The sequence below is a fragment of the Vanessa cardui genome, chromosome 19, assembly GCF_905220365.1.
Source record: "Vanessa cardui chromosome 19, ilVanCard2.1, whole genome shotgun sequence".
In the NCBI taxonomy this organism is placed as follows: domain Eukaryota; kingdom Metazoa; phylum Arthropoda; class Insecta; order Lepidoptera; family Nymphalidae; genus Vanessa; species Vanessa cardui.
The window spans coordinates 12,267,745-12,283,046 of NC_061141.1; the positions used below are offsets into that span (position 1 = coordinate 12,267,745).

The window sequence follows — 15,302 nt, forward strand, 5'->3', positions numbered from 1 at the left end:
TAAGTCAATATGACCATTTAATAAAAAACAAAAGTGATAAAGATTACAACAATATTAATTAATAAAATTTAAGTACTTTAGCCTAGCTTACCCTCCACCAAAGAATGGAAAACAATTTCATCGGAATGTTTTTGAAATCAATTAAAATAAAATATCAGGGATAAAAGAATGTCGAATACGAATAAGAAATAATACCAAATATATTTCATTTCCTTATAAAATGATTAATAAAAGTATTGCACAATAAATAATATAATTAAGTACATAAACATAATAAAAATGGACGTCATCGTGAGGACTCAGGAGATCTATTTAAGACAAATAATAATCACTAAATATCTAATACCTTTCGAAGTCACTTATGGCACTAAGAAAATAAAGCAGACGTTTTAAATAAAATTTAATCTATATAAATAAAACGTATTATATATTAATTAAACTGGAATGTCAACTATGTAAAATTACTTTACTTACGACTACTCGTCCACCGCTTGCTGCCTTTACACACACGAATGCTAAACATTCCCAACGTTAAACTACTACATAAACACACTCTGTTCGCTCCAGTTGCCATGTAATCAATGTCGCAATGCGCTGTTTGTTTACTAAATCAAATTATATATTATAATAATTATTCCTTTGCGTGTTTTTAATTTTATATAAATAAATAATAAATAAGAGACAACATCGCATACATTACTCTGATCCCAATGTAAGTAGCTGAAGCACTTGTGTTATGGAAATCAGAAGTAACGATACCACAAACACCCAGATCCGAGACAACATAGAAAACTAATGATAATCTACATCGTCCCGGGACCTCAGAGTGGCGTACCCATGAAAACCGGTGTACACGGTGTACGATAAATAATAGTAACGATACGGTAAGCTTGAGTTTGGCGGTTTGGTGGCGCGCTCAGTAGCGCTGCTGGTACTCGTGGTGCCAGCGGTTGAAGTCGACGTGGAAGACGACGAGCGAGCCGTTGTCGAGGCCGGCCAGCAGGAAGCGCTGGTCGTGCGACAGCGCCAGGCTGCGCACGGGCGCGCCGGCGGGCGGGAACGCGTACAGCGGCGCCAGCGTGACGGCGCGCCACACCTCCACCACGCCCGCGTCGCCCGCGCACACCAGGTACTCGCCGCAGCGCGACAGCGCCAGGCACTGCCACGCGACACACGCGCTCGTTAGCCCTCACGTTACACTTATACGTTTGGGGTTCTTATTTTACATTTTTACTTCAAGCTAGTCGTCTTCTTGAAAGACGAGGCCCACGCTGACTATTTTATTTAAATATTATATATAATACATAGAGAAAGTGTTATGTATAAGTTTAGGAGATTCCTCTATTCATATAACTGGTTAGAATAAAAAAAGCGTGTAAAACTCTATTAAGCCGCTATTAATTTTAGTTTGTGGGTGCGGACTGAAAGGTGATTAGCGCGACTTGTCATTTTTTATAAGTGTTATTTGGGTTGTGTGTTCGCTTGCCTAAACTATGTAAAAAATATTAATTTTCAACTATATTATTTTTCATATTATTTCTAAAGGGACGAGAAACTTTGGAGTTCCCCTGCGCCCCTGCTGACCTGGAAATTGTCGTTGTGCGTCTCGTGCCGCAGCCGCCTGCCGTTGAGCGTGAAGGCGGCCAGGTGCCCGCGCGCGTAGGCGACCACCACCACGCCCTCGCGGGACAGCGCCAGCTGCTGCGGGCCCGTCACGCCCTCGGCCGCCGCCAGCGAGCGCAGCAGCTCGCCGAACGTCGTGTGGATCAGCACTGGCCCGTCTGCGGGGCAGGGGGGGGGACACGGGGTTAGAGCGAGCTGACACGCCGTGCGGACGCGCGTCTGCGGGCGCGGGGCGACACTCACTGACGGAGGACGAGATGACGAGGCCGAGCTCGGCCGACACCAGCACGCCGTTGAGCGGCGCGTCGTGTCCCGTCAGCGTGACGCGCGGCGCCGGCGTCTCGCCCTCGCCCACGATGCCGCCGTGCCGCGCCGACCTGCGGGCACACTGCGGGTTACCTCTGCGCTGCGGGTCACCACGGTAGCCTGCCGGGAGCGCACTCACCAGTGCCACAGCAGCACGGTGCAGTCCTCGGAGCCCGACGCGATGTAGCAGTCCGACGTGATGTTGCACTCGGAGCGCGACACGCACGTCACGACGCCGTAGTGCCCGAAGATTATTTGTACTATTTTGGCTGAGGACGAGAGAGGGGAGGTCGTTACACATCGTATATAAATACCTCGAGCGCGAAGCTCGGTTGGTCGTCACAGGGGACACGGCACCCACCTGTCTCGGTGGAGAAGACGCGGAAGCTGTTGTCCCAGAAGCCGGCGGCGATGAGGAAGCGCGAGTCGACGGTGGTCACGAAGCAGTTGCTGCGCGCGCGCACCCGCTGCGAGAAGTTGTCGCCCAGCTGGCGACGGGCCTGCGCCGCCCCTCCCGCCGCTGCGGAAACCACGGACGAAGTTCGAAGTAAGTGTCGGGCGATACATAGTACAAGTTCGGTAGGAGTTTGGAGACTCACCCCAGACGGGGTCCATGACGAGCGGGTGGTGCGGCGGCGGGTGGTCGGCGTGGCGGGCGGGCGCGGAGTGCGCGCAGCCGCCGCCGGCCCAGCGGTGGGCGGCGAAGGCGCGCGCCGCGCTGACGGTGACGGCGGCCGGCATGGCGAGCTGCGGGTAGGTGTTGGCCGACACGTGCACCACGGCGGCGTTGGAGGGCAGCTTGAGGCGCAGGCACACGTCGTCGGGCGCGGCCGCGAACATGAGCGGCGCGAGGTGCATGGTGGAGGCGCGCGGCGGGTGCGGCTCGCTCAGCAGCTGCGCCGGCGTCTGCCCGAAGCTGCGGATCTGGTCCTCGATGGCGGCGCGCGTGATCGGCTCCGTTATCTGGTCCAGCCGCACGCCGCCCTCGTACGTCAGGTAGTAGAACACGTTGGTGGCGCGGACGGCTTCGGGTCCTGATAAGAACAGTATTGACGAACATATGTAGGAGTAGGCATAAAAGTAAAGTAAAGTAACAGCCTGTAAATTTCCCACTGCTGGGCTAATGGCCTCCTCTCTCATTAAGGAGAGGGTTTGGAACATATTCCACCACGCTGTTCCAATGCGGGTTGGTGGAATGCACATGTGTCAGAATTTCAATGAAACTAGACACATGCAGGTTTCCTCCTCATGATGTTTTCCTTCACCGCCGAGCACGAGATGAATTATAAACACAAATTAAGCACTTATATATAGTGGTGCTTGCCTGGGTTTGAACCCGAAATCATCGGTTAAGATGCACGAGTTCTAACCACTGGGCCATCTCGGCTCAACCACTGGGCCATCTCGGCTCACTGGGCCATCTCGGCTCGGAGTAGGCAATATTGATGAGTATTTTCAAAATATTTTGCGAAATCCCAGAGTTTAATTTTAAAAACAAAATATTCACGCAATCAAATACGAACCTCTTTGTTTGTAACCGAAGATCAGATCGATCCATTGATGTAATTGGCAGCTAACGAACTCTGACTCCAAGGCCATTCGGTTGATCCTGACGAACTCCTCGGCGGACGACGCCCAGGGAGGTAAGATAACATCTCCAGAAGGGGAGTCCGGGATACCCAGCTTGTATCCGGAGCTGTTCACCAGCATTTCAGGTAAGAAGAAGAGTTCGGGTATGAGTTCCTGCAAAATATAAATATTTGTTTTTACTTTAAGTCTCTATAACAGTGCTTTGAAAATTAGAAAGAAAGACATTATTATGGTGCATTATTTATCGACAATAGATTTGTTTTTTTCTGTAAATAATCGACAGCATTATCGTTATTTGCCGACATGCCTTTTAATTATCGAAATAGATCAGATACAATCATAATTTAACGAATTTATAAACAGTTGAATATATAGCCTTGTTATTCCTAGTAGGTACCACCCTCTCAAACTACCACCATCCATATATTCTAAGTATTGTTAGTTTCAAAGGTTTGCGGCGCATTGGCCATGTAAGGGATGGTTAACCTTTTTTTAAGGTACCTAGTAATGTGTAGGCAATGGTGACCGGCTAAATGGATCGTACTTATACAACAAATTCTCATACATTGTTTCAAATACATATTACTGGTATATTTAACACAAGTCCTAGCTTTGCACGGGTAGGACAAGGGTTTACAGTAAAACGTTTATATAGTAATATAATATTCTTGGCATAATATTTACCGACAACTTAATAATTTATACGCCTTAATCTTACTAATTGATCCTTATGAATCACTAAGCAACACGTCCCATTAGTTAAAACCGTATAAACATCCGTTGGGTGGTTTTGTTCAGTTTATCGCTTACAATATTTCATGATAGCTTGTGTTTTATAATTTCAATAAAATTCAGCGCTCACATTCACCAGCACTCGTTGACTTCTTATTACACGTTTACAGTTATATCCAGCAATTTACACGTACTTTTACTACTTTAGTCTTAATCCATATCAACTTTTGACGACCTCCATGGTCGAGTGGTGTGTACACCGGTTTTCATGGGTACGCCACTCTGAGGTCCCGGGTTCGATTCCCGGCCGAGTCAATGTGGATTACCATTAGTTTTCTATGTTGTCTCGGGTCTGGGTGTTTGTGGTACCGTCGTTACTTCTGATTTCCATAACACAAGTGCTTCCGCTACTTACATTGGGACCAGAGTAATGTATGTGATGTTGTCTCATATATTTAAAAAAAAAAAAAAAAAACTGCAATCCTACCTTTACGTCGGAAGTGTCTCTTTGGCAGTTTTTCCAGGAAAGCGCAATAGAAGAGAACAGTCGATTGGGATGGTCAAATTTGCCTCCGTGAAGCGCTAAGAACATCGTAGTCATGGGTTCCTGTAAAGTAACATAAATATATGTTATATTAGGAGAAATTACAACTTAAAATGTACTGTGAGAAACCTAGCAGAATTTTCTGTACCATAAAGGACTTAATTTAAAGAGAATATCATAAAAATATACTTGAATAACAAACTTAGAGTATTGTATTTCTGAATGCGTCTAAGAGTATGTTTGCTATTATGGAAGTCATTGAAGTATATATTACTCGTGACATTTCAATCGGTATGGAATGAAAATAGTTAAACAGAGCAGACATTCTATTTCCATTTCATCCAAAAACGGTTACAATTCAACAGAGCCGTCACATCGAATCCGGCGCGCGCGGCGCATCTGTCGCGCGGCGTCGTCTCGCGCGCCGCGATTGTTTTGACGGCGCTGGCGTCGCGTCTACTTAATGTTACTCGTAATTCACTACGACCGCTTTTCACTTACGCATTCTCGCAAGCTATGCTTTGATGCTAGTGGGGTGTACAGATTATTGATGCTAAAATGTAAGGGTCGGAATATAAAGCACTAATCATATTTAACACATACTGTATTATTTTATTGGAGGAGTTGAGGTTAGCTTTGTAGCCAATCTCGTTAAGTACTATTGATGAGATATTCTAGAGCCAAACAGTAATACTTCGTATAGTGGTGTTCCGGTTTGCGGGGTGGGTCAGCCAGTGTAACAGCAGGCACAAGAGACATAAAATCTTCGTTCGCAAGGTTGTTTGGGAATTGGCGACGTGAAAAATAGTTAATTATTCTTCTAGCGGAATCGTAATAGGCGGTAGTAACAGTGTACTAACTACTTACTATTACGAATGTAGACATGTTACTTTTTATATTTTAAAAAGAATTAATTTCAAGATAATGATCATAAACGGAGAAATTTTATGCATTTTAGGGTTATTTTTCCTAAAGTTAACAAGTTTTTGTAGATTATACAGTAGTTTAGTAGACTCATGCCAACAAAATTATTGAATACACACTACATTAATAACTAACATGTATGTTTGTTATTTTTTTTTGTATTTAATCTCTGTCCTGTTAAATGTTTTAAGACAAATCAAATCAAAATATGCTGTATTCAGGTAGGCTTTTAAGAGTAATTTTAAATCATCATTTAACATTTAACCTGTAACGAATATAATGTCTATACATTAGTATGTAACTTCCGGTATGTATCGGATTGCAATCAACGCTCTTTACGTATCCGTAATATAGAAAAAAAATTGCTTGCAGCATTATCAGAATAGCAATTGTTTCAGTATTAATAGTTATCAAGCTATTGCAATTTTAATCGCTTTATTTACGAGTAATTGGGAACGGAACATAAATCAAAACTCTTGGTGACGGAGCGTAGGGGCTCGGTGTGAAAATGAACGAATGTTGCATTTCTCGAATATATCATGCGTGTGAGACACACTTCATTATGTTTCTTAATTTCAGGACGCGCGTGTTTATAAAGTCGTGGTGTGTTTGCGGGCGTTGTTATTAGTGTACCTAGTTTGTTGAAAATATTTAGCGTGAATTTTTATACATGTCACAATCATTGTTTCTACGATCTATGATTCATTCAGAGTCATTGTTGCTGGTTAAAATTAAACAACTGCTATGTTTTTGTACAAATATGTATATGTATTGTGTTTTGTATAAGTATATACGGTGAGTGTTCTCTGTTTTCAGTCATTTTAAGGATAAAACAACAGATCGAGGGCAGTTTGACATTTAAATTGGTTCTAATAGTTTTAATAGTTTTGATTCATATATCAAAATATATATCAGAGTCATGTGTATGAAATATGATGACAGGAACATTGTTGTCTGGCGTAGGAACTATCAATGTTTGAATTGTATTAAAATGACGCATGTCGCGTTATTATTATGTATTGTTTGATAATATTATTATACTTTGTTAAATTGTTATACATAATACATATCATAAAGTACATTCTTAAGCATTAAGACAATGTAGCATAAATATCATATTTTGTGGACTAATATTATTATTTAATAAATAAAATATTTAATGCTATAAACAGCTACCACTGCGCCCAAACCCTTTCCAGTCGCCTTAATGGCGCATCGGGAGTGTTTTATTAAGACAATCCGATTCTAAATCGGGTTGAATAGCCATGAAGTCATTACGAGGCAAAAAGGAATGAACGAATGAAAATAATTAACACATTATATCGAGCTAATATTTGTTTCAATCAAGTAAACCATGAGTTGTGTCACAGTTTCAGAAAGAATTATTATTAAGCAATCTCTGATTCTAGAACAGACTACAAGAAGTACAAGAAAAGGTACGGAAAAGGCATAATAGGGTCTTAATTTGTAGACAACCATAACTTACTAAAATGTTGGCAGGTTGGTGGGCAAATCTGATGGCTAAAATACACTAACAGACATTTTCGTAGTAAGTAATTCTAACTATTACTATATCGCTATCAAACTCAGAAAAGGTAGATTAAATTTATGCATTATTCCGAGCAGGATTCACACTTCCAACCAGAACACAGAAATACTAAGCATTTCTGTTTGTCTACATAATATGTGCTAAGTGGTTGGGAGGTATGATTTTTTTAATTCGTTTTATTGCAAAGAAAATTAACCCGTTGATTCTAAAAAACAACCAGTATCCTTTGTAGTACTATTCGATAGTGAAATGGAACCAAATTCTAAGTAATTATGATAAGAAGTAAGTGTATCCAGCAATTCACCTACCCACTCAACAGTAATATTATTGTCTAAGTTTTATATCTAGTAAGTTACTTGCTTGCTTGTTGATTTCCAGGATAAATTACATACATATATAATTGTAACGAATATGACTTTGTATTTTTAAATCTTGTAAAAGAGGAACTATTGAGATTTTGCTGAATCTTTTCGGTAGAATCTACATTCCGAACCGGTGGTAGCTTCTCTTGATATAGTTTTTAAATTACGATTCAAAAGAACTTGTGAAGGCTATTTGAGTAATGCATATTTTGATTCGATTTGATTTCATAACATCTTCGGTTAGTTTTTGCTCATCGTTACATTTTGACACCAATGACATGTGAACGCTAATGAATTGAATAACAGCAGGTAGTGATAGGCCGAGTCTCATATAAACACAGTTGTAACACATAGAGAAGTGATATGACTCACAATTCGAACGAGCCAATTGAGCACGAACGCCGCTGTGGAGTAGTGGGTGCCGTAGTGGAAGGGAGGCGTCGACTCGTGCTCCCACGTGTTGTAGCGCTCCTCGAAGTAAGCCCGACGACTTGGGTTCAGAGCTCCAATTGGCTGTTGATCATGAAAAGTTGGTACTATTTCAGTTTTCTCGATAACTTTAACAAAAAAACCTCCTTGACACGAAAGCATTAAATTTAATAAAAAATTTCAAAAATATATGCCAAATGCATTTCAGCATACGTAGCTACGAATAGTATATATAATAAGAGGGAATCCCCTCATTGTATAGACCACTTTCAGATATGGACGATAAACAGGAATCAATATAAAGTCACTTAAAGTCAGGAAATTGTTTAATTTATTCATTTTACAAACTGTTACAAATTTTATGTATAATTATGAGCAGCGCTGGAAAAATATGTGAAAGATATATAGAGCAAAATATACCTTAGATAAGTCCCTGTAGTTCGATGGCTGACTGAGATCCAACTCTTCACTCTCGTAGTTGGTGAGCACCCATGGAAACACCGGGTACTGGTTCAGATCGTTGTACGTACGACCTGGGAATTTCATTTGCAACATTTTAACATGTAAATAATAGAACTATATCAGAGTCATAAACGGAGATTAAACATGTATTTAAAAATCCCCTATTATTAATAGACAACATTTACAAACAATGTTGGCCAACATTGTTTTTAAATGTAATTGAAAATCTGTCTGATAATGTAACTCAACTTCCGTTTCATACAAAAAGTTTTTACATGACCCGGATTGACACAAATCAACCAATATCAATCAAAGCAACTATTTAAATTTTCTAAAAATAAAAAATAAAATATGTTTTATAATGTTTTAAAGTAGTTAAAAGAATATCTATGCGAGTTGATAACAAATACGATAAAAAAATCTATACAATTTTTTTAAGATTCTTTGTTTGACTCTTGGATAATTTTTTATTGGATATTGCTTGAGAATTATTACATAAGAACGGTGGAGAAACTAAGTCAAGATTAGCTACATTGTGGGTCGATTGATTCGAAGTAACAGGCACTGAATCATCAATTCACAAGATCATATTGAATAAAAAGCTAAATGATTCAGATTTCCGAATACCTGTATATTATACTGATAATAATAACTAGGTAAAAACATATTGAATAATCCAACAATCGCGCAAAAGTAAAAAAATCTTTATAATCAAAGAAATGTCGAGTGAAATTTCGAGCATATTTTTGGTTATGTACAAATTTTTCAACATTCAGCTGTTTCTTCTCAGGTCCGACAAGAAACTCGCTAATTACGTAGGAGACGGGTATGGAAAAAATAGTAATGACAGGTATGTCACGCTAAGTAAAATATATCCAAGATTAGATATTTCTTAGTTTATTATACATTAATTTAAATAAGAAAAATGTTGGCACCATTTCTCCGTTTATCGCCCGCTCCCATACTCTGGGAGAAAAAATAAGCAAACCACTTGTCACCAGTGCATTTTTTGTATGAGAACTGTTACTTCTGCTTATCATACAATTAACATATACAGGCGATTTATCCCGTAATAAATTAAATTCCAGTTCGATTATTGACGTACTCAGCTTGTACAACAATAACAGCTAACATTTTAAATATATATTAGAAGAAAAATGTGATTTCGCTTTCATTAATAGTAACAAGGTTTTTATTAATTAACAATATCAATGATTGATCGGAATTTAATTGGTTAATATCGACATCGGTCACATAATGCGAAGCGTCATGGCTTGCGGCTATTAGTGGAGGTCGAGAGAAATTCGACCTATAAAGCGATAACCTATGCTTTGTAAATATCGATATTGCAATTATATTTATACAACAAAGATCAGAAACTTTTTGATAATTTCAATAAGTTGGAAAAATGTGTCCCGCAGCGTTTTTTTCTCTAGTCGCTTTTTCCGTTTTATAAGTTGTTTTTTTTGTCCCAGCGCAGGAGTGTAGTAATCGGTATAAATAAATCAGTTGAACCTTCGAGGAAAAGTACAATCGATCTTAAAGCATACTTAAGCTTAATTCGATTGCAATCTCATGCACTTTGGCCGGCACGAGATGTTTGTGTTAGTTAAATAATGGCCACTTATCGAGCGATGTCCCACTGTAAGCCCATTGTAGTTTTCACGTGATCGCTTCTACTTTTCCCATTTGATAGTCAGGCGAGGCATTCGTCAAATGATTGTCTACTTTCGCGGTCGTTTGCACCACGCCTTAAACTTAAAAAGTAAAAAAAAAAACAAAAGAAGCAGTGAAAGTGTTTTCAAACGAAAGTATTCTTTTCAACCGTAATACAGATTGCAGTGCTTTGTAATCGGCATGACGTTTGTTTTGCGCGCGTAATCTCTTCCTTATTTATCTGTGGTGTGAAGTGATCGATTATAATGATGAGAGTACGCTTTATTGAAATGTTAAAGAGGTAAGGTAAACAAAGTCAGCTGGTTGAGTAAATATAGGAAAAAGTTTTTAGATAATTGTCTTTTTGTGACTATTGTTTGCGAATTCAGCACGCGATGTTTCATGTCACTGACCTTCTGAAAATAATCGTTTGAACACGGATAATCATAATTATTTGTGATTTGAGATGTGCAATTATTTATTATTTATTATTGAGTGTTTATTGTTATTTTTTTTTATATTGGCCATAATGAGTGAGAGTGTTTATTTTAAAAATAATTTATTTTTTAAATACAATCGTTAAGAGAAACAATCTTTTGTATTTCAATTTTAAATCGTTTTTGTTAATTTACTCGAGTATATCAGTTTATACAAATAGGTTATGTTGACCAGTAACACAATGTTGGAACGTTATATTCAAGTTATTATTAAAACAACGTCAGAATAGACGTGACAATCTCATTTATATTAGGTATACAATGAAGTTCGTAATAGAATATTTTCATAAAACATGAAAACCTCGATTTTTCAAAATAGTAAGTATTATTAACTATATAATATAAAAACGATGAATATATATACAATATCATATAACTCTGAGCTGATTTCGAAAAGTCAATCAAAATTTTCGAAAATGGTCACCATGTCAAAACGTACCACAATGGGTACCTTGAGATCAAACCGAGGACAATTCTAAATAGACCAGAACGGTTTATTGGCAAATACATCATGAAATTTTATGGAAGGTATTATGAAACTCTAAATCAATCGAGCACTCACAATTCTGAGCTATTGTGTAAGTTTTAACTTAGAAGCTATTAAGCCTAATAAGTAGGTATTACTGTTAGTCGTTAAATTGTGTCAATTGTTCTTCAAATCGATTTCAAGGCAACTCAAAAAATAGTGTGAAAATTACATTAATCTTTATTTATAAAAATCTTCTGTACGTGTGTTTCCGATTTTTAGCTAAACGGTTAGACCGATTTTGATGTAGTTTTTAATATGTATTAAAATCCATGGATGCTTTATATTGGGCGTAATAGCTGGCACTGTGATCGGATTTATTTTAATGGTAAAGGTAGACGGACGGGTTAATGCTCCACTTAATGGTTAGTGGTCACTACCGCCTATAGACAATGGCGCTTTAAGAAATATTGACCATTCCTTACATCACTAATGAGGCATCCACCTTGGGAACTAAGATGTTATGTCCCGTGTGCCCAAAATTTAACTGGCTCAATCACCCTACTGCCGTTTGGTGGTAGAATATCTGATGAGTGGGTAGCACCTATCCAGTCCAGCCACGTGAAGGTAAATAAAATACTTATTTCACCCGGACAAAGTGAGGTCAGTCATATTGATACTTTGTTCTTTATCATTGTAGTTACTCACGTAGTACATACTGTGATAATGCATGTAGTGTATGTTTAGTTTATAACGTATAACAATGACCGCAGTGCAACTATTGAATGCGCCACGTACTTATAACTCATCGTACTGTCGGACACTTCACATTTGATAAAATCGCTCTCTTGCAAAGGTTATTGAACCGTTGCACTTATAAATACAAAAAGTAACACTTTGTAAATATCAATGGCAAAAGTCTCTTGAGACGGTTAAGGGTGTGGCAATGATGTAATGAATCATAAACAGCACATGATATCTGAAAAATGCTTGCGCGGTATCGAACTTGAAATCTTCGGTTAAAGTCCAGTATTGTAACTTCTAAGACATCATAGCAGTATAATCACAAATAATTCCCACGTCTCATAGCTAAAAGTTTCAATGAATGTGAATGTATTCTGCAGCATTGTCTCTTGTACGTAGGTATCCCATTTTTACTTTAAAAACTTTATTTGACATATTATGTCACATTTAACGTTAATGATTATGAAATTTTGCTGCGAAAAAGTGGCCGGTAATAACGAAATTCGCACAGGGAAAAGTTTGTCATTTGCCTTATTAGCATGTCCTCAAATGTCACGACCAATGACAATAAGAGGAATAATAGAATCGTCATCTTCTCTATGGTTCCACGTTCCTTTGTTGCTTGTTTTCTATCTAGCCTCGAACCTAGCGAGAGCTGTTGCATTATTTGTTACATAAGCAGCTCCTTGCGTTTTCGTCATGACGCTGATGCGGAGCCGCGCAATTAGAACATTACCGATATTACGTCTGCGGACATGCAAAACGTCGATTTCCTCATTAATGCAGCAAATTATCTGTTTAGATGGTTCTCCACGGTTTTGGGAGCTGTTTTGATGACTTTCAAATTTATTATCAGTTAAGAAGAAGGGATGAATAATAGATTGACATGTTGATAGCAGTTATAATCGTTTTTTGTTTAAATAATATGCATACAATTCTAAGTCGGGTGGCTCTTGCCGATTTTTTTTTATATTCTTAAAACTATGTGTGCCTAGATTTGTTAAATAAGAACGATAGGTAGGCAAGCAAACGGGCCATCTGGTAAGTGGTTACTACTATCCAAAGATACAAACTTTGCTTCGTACAAAAATTGTGTTTTCTTCCATTTATAAATGCTTCACATACTGTACCGTATATTCTTTGCTACTTCAAATATACATGATCCCTTTGACTTCGGATCTGGTATATAGGATATTCTAGTAGGATATGAATTATGCAGAAGAGCTGATAAAATTGTGTATAGAAAAACAACAAGAAACCGTAAACAATATTTCTTAATCAACCTTCCCCCATTTAAAACAATACTTATAATTTTACATCAATTCAGGAGGTTAAACAGTTGTAATGAAAACGATCATCGGATTTAATAATACTTAATATTGCATCAACGGTGCGAAGACTAATCGCTCTTGAAATCGATAGATTTTCTTTTCAATGTAAGGATATTTTTGTCAAGGATGCCGAGTGCACGCAATGTGTCAATTATTGTCAATTTCGACAAACAATATGCGGGAATGAGATTATATTATGAACATGAGCTGTCAGCGTTCGGGAGAAGCCTTCGTTTTATCGTTAACTACGATACGATATAATTATATGATTTAAATCTAACTTGTAACTTATTTTAATAGCGCAACATACAATTAAAATTAGCGGTACAATTTAAAGTGGCAGCAAGAATTATTTTCTTTGGTATGTGACTATGATTATCATACCATCAACCATCATGATTCAGGTTGATGATAAAATTTTTCTTTTTATTTTACAACTCTCTGCTCCGTAGTATGTACATCTTATTTTGTTTTACTTTAGTAATTAAAAAAACATATTCATAAATAGCTTGATATATTTTCGTTTAGATAAGAATTATTTTTAACATTTAAATAAAACTAATTATAACGGATGAATCGCGTATATTAATTATTTTTAAACATCCCGACGTTTCGAGCACTTTGCAGTGTTCGTGGTCACGGGTAGATCGACGGGTAGGTCTACCCGTGACCACGAACACTGCAAAGTGCTCGAAACGTCGGGATGTTTAAAAATAATTAATATACGCGATTCATCCGTTATAATTAGTTTTATTTAAATATTTTTAACATCCTTTCTATACCCTTATTATCAATATGTATAATTTATTATTTTTTAATATCCCAATAATATTATAAATCACTTTCTCACGGCCAGTTCAAGCCATAAAAGGTATTCTTCAAAATGAGCCGACGCAACCAGACAGATAGATAAATAGATTGCATTAATGTATATATGTATGTATACATAAATTGTATTTTTTACTGTAATGAATAATTGCTTTTGTTGTTTGTTGTTGCTGTTTTTTACTAATGATGTTATCTTTACATTTGGCGTGTTTGTTTGTTCTGTGATAGATGTTTTCTTATTCGTATCATATGTTAAGGCAGGTTTTTCCAGATTATTGCTGTTATTTTATTAACATTTCCGCTTACTATGGAATTCAAAATATTATGTTTGATGGTTAGATTTAGATTAGTGCGGTACCCACATGGGGATGTTCCAGAAAACTATTTCAAAATAGGTTATATTATATTGAAGTTAAACATTTAGTAGATATAAAATATGTGTTATACAATAGGCAACTAGTTTCTGTTGTTGGCGTAATGTCGTTAAATCACCGGCGTTTCATCTTATTGCAATTCTATTACGAAATCTACGAACACGAGAGATTGACATATGCAAAAAAATACCGTAGGTACACGCGCATACACTTTTTATATACGATATCATAAAAGAATTTTTCTGTCACATATTTATTATTTATGTAAATATATATGCTATAAGAATAGCAGTATTATTAAAATTCAATCTTAGTGTTTTAAGAATAAAGTTTATAATTCCGGTGCAATTCGTCACAAAATGACGCTCGGTATTAATTTAAAAGATGTTATAAACTCACAATGTAATGCATAATAGGCTTATGCAATATACGATATTGTTATATCACGAGTCATTTCTCACTATTGTAAAATTAATGCTGAATATTTACAATTTCATAAATTGTAGGAAGAATTATTCAGAAAAATGTTTGAGTAGGCCCTGGCTTTTGATCATCTTTTAATCATTTCTTTTATTTATTATCCTATCACCAAAAGTCAATAGTCAGCATTGCTGCGACTGGCAACTTACTAACCAGAAAGGGTCGAACCTCCAACCTCTAGATTTAAAGTATTATAAAATAATCTCTAAGCCAACGAGCCATCGAATAAATAATGTTATAATGACTCATAATTGTCGTTGTAATTAATAAGCAATCCAATTATTTGTAAATTAAATGATATTTTCTTGTCTCTTCTGCATTGTTTGCATTTCATTATAACTGAATGCATTTATCAACATGACAGTATGACTGGATGCTGACCGGTGACGAGATATACTAATATTG

The 15,302-nt window shown here is 37.6% G+C and overlaps 2 protein-coding genes across 9 annotated transcripts in view; one reads left to right on the plus strand and one right to left on the minus strand.

Moving 5' to 3' along the window:
- LOC124537775 (neurobeachin-like) overlaps positions 1–15,302 on the minus strand; it is a 410,519-nt gene continuing 395,217 nt past the window's right edge. For all 8 annotated transcript variants that reach the window (XM_047114671.1, XM_047114669.1, XM_047114672.1 and 5 more), the window contains 10 exons: positions 8,480–8,592; positions 8,003–8,143; positions 4,739–4,858; positions 3,453–3,672; positions 2,529–2,963; positions 2,291–2,449; positions 2,069–2,198; positions 1,867–2,000; positions 1,585–1,781; positions 1–1,159 (listed from right to left, as the gene is read on the minus strand). In XM_047114671.1, the coding sequence (XP_046970627.1) occupies positions 917–1,159; positions 1,585–1,781; positions 1,867–2,000; positions 2,069–2,198; positions 2,291–2,449; positions 2,529–2,963; positions 3,453–3,672; positions 4,739–4,858; positions 8,003–8,143; positions 8,480–8,592 (1,892 nt within the window). In that variant the 3' untranslated portion in view covers positions 1–916. The remainder of the gene's footprint in view (positions 1,160–1,584; positions 1,782–1,866; positions 2,001–2,068; positions 2,199–2,290; positions 2,450–2,528; positions 2,964–3,452; positions 3,673–4,738; positions 4,859–8,002; positions 8,144–8,479; positions 8,593–15,302) is intronic.
- LOC124537777 (facilitated trehalose transporter Tret1-2 homolog) overlaps positions 10,233–15,302 on the plus strand; it is a 46,212-nt gene continuing 41,142 nt past the window's right edge. The window contains exon 1 of the mRNA XM_047114677.1: positions 10,233–10,478. Within this exon, the coding sequence (XP_046970633.1) occupies positions 10,444–10,478 (35 nt within the window). The 5' untranslated portion in view covers positions 10,233–10,443. The remainder of the gene's footprint in view (positions 10,479–15,302) is intronic.